The following is a 7,594-nucleotide window of genomic DNA, read 5'->3' on the forward strand; positions in this document are numbered from 1 at the left end:
ACCGGCACACGCTAGCACAACCTGAACACCCACACGAAACCTCAACCTGCACACGCACACGCTACCACAACCTGCACACGCTACCAAAACCTGAACACCCACACAAAACCTCAACCTGCACACGCACACACTAACGACAAAAAGAGGCTTCAAAGATGGCTGCTGTTGATGGTTCTAGATATTATGTTACTTATTTCAGGACTTATTCGGCTCTTGTTCTTTCATTCTTCCACATTAATTCATATCTAAATAAAACATAAGTGAGATTCCCTGAGAAGAATCACCTGCTGTTCTCCCTTTCATCGAGTATGAAAAGACCTACCCCTCTCTCTCTCTCCCTCTCTCTAACGCCCTCAGTCTCGCTGGTTCTACAATCTCTCTCTTTAACTTAGAACACACACACACACACACACACACACACACACACACACACACACACACACACACACACACACACACACACACACACACACACACACACACACACACACACACACTCTCAATCTCCCCGGCTCTCCGCCGTTCCAGTCATCATTTGTATTCGTCCATCATTTTGCCAGATTCATATTCAGACGGGAGGTTTAATTTGGGTGCAGGTGTCTTCAAAGCACAACTCTCCTTCCCTGAAATTGAATTCCTAATGAGATAAGGAGGAGGTAATGAAACTCATGATGATCTAGACCTCTCCAAAGACAGACTCCCCTCCTCTGGATGTGTATGATGTCTTCTGACTGCCTTACTCAAACTTTTTCCTTAAATGTATTTTGATGGTGTATGCGTGTGCGGGTGCGTGTGCATGCGAGAGTGTGAGTGTGTCTGAGTGTGAATGTGAGTGTGAGAGAGTGTGTGTGTTTGTGAGTTTGTGTATGCGAGAGTGTGTGTGTAAGGGTGTTTGTGTGTGTGTGAGTTTGTGTGTTGTGTGTGTGTGAGTGTGTGATGTGTGAGTTTGAGTGTGAGAGAGTGTGTGCGCAAGTGTGCGAAATTGTGTGTGAGTCTGAGAGAGTGTGCGTGTTTGTGAGTGTTAGTTTGAGTGTGAGAAAGTGTGTGTGTAAGTGTGCGAGTGTGTGTGTAAGTGTGAGAGAGTGTGCGTGTTTGTGAGTGTGAGTTTGAGTGTGAGAGTGTGTGTGTGTGTGTGTGTAAGTTTGCGTGCGTGAGCGTGATGTTGCTGTGTGTTTAATTGAATAGACCATTGCTGAACAACACAACCTCTGTCCTGTTTTTTGGGTTTCGTTATTTGAATGTGTTTTAATTGAGTGTATTCTTGTTGCGTCTCATGTTTTGTTCAAACTAAAATGAAAAAACAGAACATTTTGTTAAAGAAGCCACCCAAGGTAGCAAATGAGAAAGTCTGTTGTGCTTACATTTACAATATTGTCACACTGGAACATTATTTCTACTACTACTCTGATTACGACCACAGTACTCTGATTACTGCTTAATTGATTACCATCGTAGTAAACTGACCGTAGTAATCTGATTACCATCGTAGTAAACCTACTATAGTAATCAGATCACCATAGTAGTTCTCTGACAATAGCAATCTGATTACCATCGTGGTAAACTGACTATAATAATCTGAGTAGTACTATAAGAATCCCATTCCCATGGTAGTTTCCTTTCCTATAGTAATCCGATTACTACTATAGTAATCAGATTACCATAGTTTTAATCTGACTATAGTAATCAGATTCCCATGGAAGTTCTCGGTCTACGGTCAGTCGCCCTCCGAGTGTGATCACGGTCATGGCGAGCGCTCCATCTCTCCATTAATCGGCGCCAGAGAGATGCAGATCCATCAGAGCTCTGGGTGCTTCGTCTCCAGTTCGAACCGGTTTCATCTGGTGTCCTTTTAACAAGTTCACAGGATAAACCGACACCCAACCCTCGTTCTTATCTCATTTTGTGTGCGTGTGCGTGTGCGTGTGTGTGTGTGTGTGTGTGTGACCAGTGCTGGTCAGACTGTTGCTGGTCAGACTGCACCCCGGCCCTTCTGCTTGGCGGCTGTGTGTTAGCGGCGCTGCATAAATTCCCATCATGCATCACTCTGACACTGCATCAGATCAACGCGAGGACGGCATGCATGTCCAGAGCGGCGATACTACGCTGCGCAGGTGTGTCAGGTCCAGAGGGGCGGAGCTACACACACACCATCAGATTCACCTGTAGCTCGCTGCTCCAGGGTCTGCTCTACGTCAATATATACATTATTATACACTATCTAGATTATATTATATATACAGTCTATTATGATACACTATCTTGATTATAAAATATATACATTATATTGTCATACAATATCTAGATTATATAATTTTTACAATATCTAGATTATAAAATATATACATTATATTATGATACACTATCTAGATGATATAATGTATACATTATATTATGATACACTATCTAGGTTATAAAATATAATATAGACATTACATGATAATACATTGTCTAACTATAAAATATAATAAATACATTATATTATGATACATTAACTAGATAATAATATAATATATCATATGCAATATAAAGAATATATATTATGAGATACTTTGTATCAAGATGTATGATATACATACTAATATATTATACAAACAACATTATGATATATTAAATCCCCATAATGGATTAATATAAGTTATATTATGATATAATATATACATTACGATATATATTTAATACATGATTTCCTGATGATATATCATGTAAATGATGTAAAACTATTGCACATGATATGAACTAGAGTACATTTCCATCACAATTCCTTGAGCAAAGTCTTAGAACCCCTAGTTGTAGAAGGTTCTAGAAGGCAGACATTGAAGAATCTCCGATGTCTCCGTTGGGGATGCAGTATTAATGTGGAGTCCTATAAATACGAGCAGAGGGCTGTCGGCCTCAGCAGCCGACCACACTGTGTAAGGAGGGTAATGATCGATCGGACAACCTCCTTAGCCCCAGACAGCCTCTACTTCCTGGAGCCAGTTATGTGACCATATCCCCCCGCCATGCACGCACGCACGCACGCAAACGCGCACACACAACTTATCATATTTTATAAAACACTAGATTAATTCAATTAATAATTTATTGCCACTGGCCGACCAGTTCAGACCAGAATGATAGCCTCAGACAGCGAGACAGGCAGACAGACAGACAGGCAGAGAGGAAGAGAGGAAGCGAGACAAGACAGGCAGACAGACAGACAGGCAGAGAGGCAGCGTGACAGACAGACAGACAGACAGACAGACAGACAGACAGACAGACAGACAGACAGACAGACAGACAGACAGACAGACAGACAGACAGACAGACAGACAGACAGACAGACAGACAGACAGCTAGGCAGACAGACTAAACACAATTTGCTCCCTGATCATGTAAAACTGGGACATGTTGACAGACTGACATGTGAACGTACCATCACTGTCACCAGAACCGGAACCAGGATCTGAAAGGAAACACAGACACACACAGATAACATCAATATCAACGACATGATGAATACTGTGTCCATGAGGACTATCAATACTAACATGAGGATTACTGCGTCTATGAGGACTAGATACCGTCAATTCAATTCGTTTTTTTTGTACAGCCCTTCGTCACAGGTCCAGTCTCAAAGGGCTTAACAGGCCGTATCTTTATGACACACCCCTGACCCCAGCCCCCCAGAGGGAAAGAAAAAACTCCTTCATAAGGAAGGAGAAAATCTGAACGCAGAGTAGGGGATCCCTCCTTCCAGGGATGATCAGGAGTGCATGGGAGCCATCTTTGATGCACACACACACACACACACACACACACACACACACACACACACACACACACACACACACACACACACACACACACACACACACACACACACACACACACAGTCTAGATGACACATCTCTATGCTGGTGGTGGGCTCCACTCTAAAGGGCTTTGCGATGCTAAATGTCTCCGCTACACTAAAAGTCTTCTCTATGCTTAAAGGCTCCTTAATACTGAGTGGCTGAATGTCAACGCCGCAGTGTCAGCCACTGATCGCAGAACGGTTTTAAAACCTGGACTCAAATGGACACGCTAAAGGACCCAGTGTCCCAGTAGAAGACTGGGCAGCTCCCAGTGACCAACAGTAGAAGACTGTGTGGTTGGAGGCCAGCCTCTGTTCAGCCATAAAAACGTGTTGAAGTGTTGAAGAATCCCAATGATCGTTAACCTCTCTACCGCTCTCATCGTTTACAGGGTTTTCAGTTTGTTCGACGGACGGTTTGATAAATGTCCTCTGGACGTAATTAGTTGCTCTCCAACCGATTCTGAGTGAGTCCCGACAAAGAGAACTAGCACCAACCCCCTGCCCCCCTCCCACTCAGGCTGCCACGGCGACGCGTTGATGCACTTCCACCACTGGCCTCTAGAGAGCGCCTCTCAAGCCTCCTTCACTGCCAGCAATAAACAGGAGTAATAAAAGCTGCATGCAGAACTCACTGGGGAGCTGTTCTGCGATACAGAGTCAGGCTGTCTCAGCTAGCGCTTAGTGGTTAGCAGTTAGCATAGAGAGAGAGAGAGAGAGAGAGAGAGAGAGAGAGAGAGAGAGAGAGAGAGAGAGAGAGAGAGAGAGAGAGAGAGAGAGAGAGAGAGAGAGATAGAGATAGAGATAGAGATAGAGATAGAGAGAGAGAGAGAGAGAGAGAGAGAGAGCGAGAGAGAGAGAGACCAAGATGCCGGCTACGATACGCCCGTTTGGCCCGAACCAACTACTATATGAAAAAGGGTAAAAGTGAAGGTTAATTATTATTTTAATTGAATGGATCCACATAAGAGCATGTGTGTGTGTGTGTGTGTGTGTGTGTGTGTGTGTGTGTGTGTGTGTGTGTGTGTGTGTGTGTGTCTCTCTGTTTGTGTCTGTTGACACTTTCAGCGTTCCCATTCAAGGCTGGTAATTAAAATTGATCTGAATCTGATTTAACTAAGCCTTCCTCAGAAACCCATCTGACCAGGGAGGTATCGGAGAGCCAAATAAAGAGAGAGAGAGTGCAGGGGAGGCCGGGGCGATCGAGGTCGCCCGGGCAACTGGTTAGCCGCTGCTCTCCAATCGATGCTGTGTACTCCGGCCAAAGAAGACGGTTTAATTGATAATAATGTGGCGAAAGGCTTCCCTGTTAGCTTTAATGTCATTTCTTTGGTCACACTGGTTTATATTGTTTGTTTTTTATTTGTTTATAATTATATACTATAGCACTACCGGAGAATACACACAATCGTGTATTAATAAATCATCTAAGGTCTGCAGAGGCCTGATTTGTTGGAAGCTTAACTGCCAGTACACCCTTAAATGGACAAAGGAAACGCCCCAATACACAAAGAACTTCAAAGTCCCTTTTCCACAATGTGCAAAATAAAACAAGTTCAAATAAATGTTAATAATAATAATAATACATTTAATTTAGAGCGCCTTTCAAGACACCCAAGGTCACCTATGTTGACCTGCTCCAACATATCACCATATCGACAAATAATCCACACGAAAATCCAACCATAAAAGGTGAACTTCCTCTCTCACACACACACACTATACACCCTTGTGCTTTTATTTTGGCAGCCAGTAGACTCTCACGCTCTTATTGTGTAAAGGCCCCCTCACCCGTGGAGCAGGGCCCGTCGGCGGCGCGGGCGATGAGCCGCTGCTGCTTGCAGGAGGCCTGCCGCCGGTAGCACTCGTTCTGGTACGTGTCTCCATTGGCGCCGCACACCGGCACGTAGTTCTTATGGCACTGAGGGGGGCAGGACCGAGGAAACCATGGTTACCACCAGTCGCAGGGAGACCGAGAGAGTTTTTTTCTCCAGGGTGACAGGCGACTCGGGAGAAAGACTCTCATCCACTCCTGGCACACTACGGACATAGGGAATCGAACCCGGCACCTCCTGCGTGGGAGGGAGTTGGCTAAACGGTGGGCTGCCCTGCGCACCGCCTCAGGATCCAGACGTGTGGGCTTCGTTATTCGAATATAATTCGAGTATCAAAAAATAAATCAAAATTCGAACGAATATTAGGCAGCCCTTAATATTCGAACCTGTTATGGGCAGGCCAAGATGGGAGAGACGTCGGAGGACCCGACGCAGTCTATTCATAATATTGTAATGACCACGGAAGAGGCAGTGAATGAAGTATTGATTAGACAGCGATTTATTTGAAACCTAATAAACCATTGGAGCACGCAAGACCGGTAACCATAGCAACGCGTAAACAAACCTCGCGAAGCCCAATCCAGTTCTTACTGAAGGCATTTAATGGTCAAAATATTATTAATAAATATTCGAATATATTTGAATATTGATATCAATAAACAAACAAACTTTGAATATGATTTTTGGGCAAAAGTCAAAGCCCTAATATACAGTGAACAGGATTCAGCCGCTATGATCCCTCCACATGCTTCACACGGCTCTACGGCCTGCTCTAGCTGCTGAGCTAATGCTGACTAACCTAGCCTACCTGGTCTCACCCGAGCTCATCTGGTCTAACCAGAGCTCCCATGGTATTACCTGGCCTTAACTGGCTCACCTGTTTTACTTGAGCTCACCTGTCTAACCTGAGCTCACCTGGTCTAACCTGAGCTCACCTGGTTTACCCTGAGCTCACCTGGTATAACCTGAGCTCACCTGTCTAACCTGAGCTCACCTGTCTAACCTGAGCTCACCTGGTCTACCCTGAGCTCACCTGGTCTACCCTGAGCTCACCTGGTCTACCCTGAGCTCACCTGGTCTAACCTGAGCTCACCTGGTCTAACCTGAGCTCACCTGGTCTACCCTGAGCTCACCTGGTCTACCCTGAGCTCACCTGGTCTAACCTGAGCTCGCCTAGTCTAACCTGAGCTCACCTGGTCTACCCTGAGCTCGACTGGCTTTACCTGGCTGAAGTAAAAACAAAGCTCCCAGAATCCTCCATGTTCTCACCTGAAACTGGCAGACACACTTGAGCTGGGCGCCGTCGTCGCGGCAGACCCCTCCGTACCTGCAGGAGGCGTCGTCGCACACTCTCAGGTCACTCTTCTTCTCCGACAGGTCTGAGGAAACACAGAAACAACCACACACCTGTTAGGCGACCAGGAGACAGACAGAGGAATAGATAGTCAGACAGATCGATGGACAGACGGACAGATGCCAGTTCCCACACGTATGGCTGTGTTTGTGCATCTGTGTCTGTGTGTGTGTGTGGGTGTGTCCATATTTTGATTGTGTATTTTTAAAACACGCAAGGCAAACAACCCAGGATCACATCCGTTACATCCCTGGAGAGCTGCTTAGCATCTAGCTAGCATTAGCATCTAGCTAAGCGAACATCTAAACACCACAGCCTGTGCTCCGGGAACACAGCGCAGCCTTAGCGTTCACTAGCTAACTAGCTAAGGACGCTGAAGCCGTTTCGTCGTCACGTTCACAATCTTTCTCTGAGAATATCAGATATGAGAAAGCGTTGGAGAGTGCCAACCCGGAGCGTAACCTGGAGTTCGCTTAAAGGGGAGCGTCACGTCATCTGTTTCCTAAAATAGGAGAGCACTGCTTTGTAAGTGCGACACCAACTTTGTTTCAGAGGGGGGTTAAATGGTCC

The 7,594-nt window shown here is 45.3% G+C and overlaps 1 protein-coding gene across 1 annotated transcript in view; it reads right to left on the reverse strand.

The window, feature by feature from the left end:
* Positions 1–7,594, reverse strand: part of tmeff1a (transmembrane protein with EGF-like and two follistatin-like domains 1a) — a 37,385-nt gene that overhangs the window by 12,998 nt on the left and 16,793 nt on the right. The window contains exons 2-4 of the mRNA XM_030362695.1: positions 6,940–7,049; positions 5,627–5,756; positions 3,416–3,445 (exon numbers count right to left, since the gene is read on the reverse strand). Of these exons, the coding sequence (XP_030218555.1) occupies positions 3,416–3,445; positions 5,627–5,756; positions 6,940–7,049 (270 nt within the window). The remainder of the gene's footprint in view (positions 1–3,415; positions 3,446–5,626; positions 5,757–6,939; positions 7,050–7,594) is intronic.

Source organism: Gadus morhua, chromosome 8, assembly GCF_902167405.1.
Source record: "Gadus morhua chromosome 8, gadMor3.0, whole genome shotgun sequence".
In the NCBI taxonomy this organism is placed as follows: Eukaryota; Metazoa; Chordata; class Actinopteri; order Gadiformes; family Gadidae; genus Gadus; species Gadus morhua.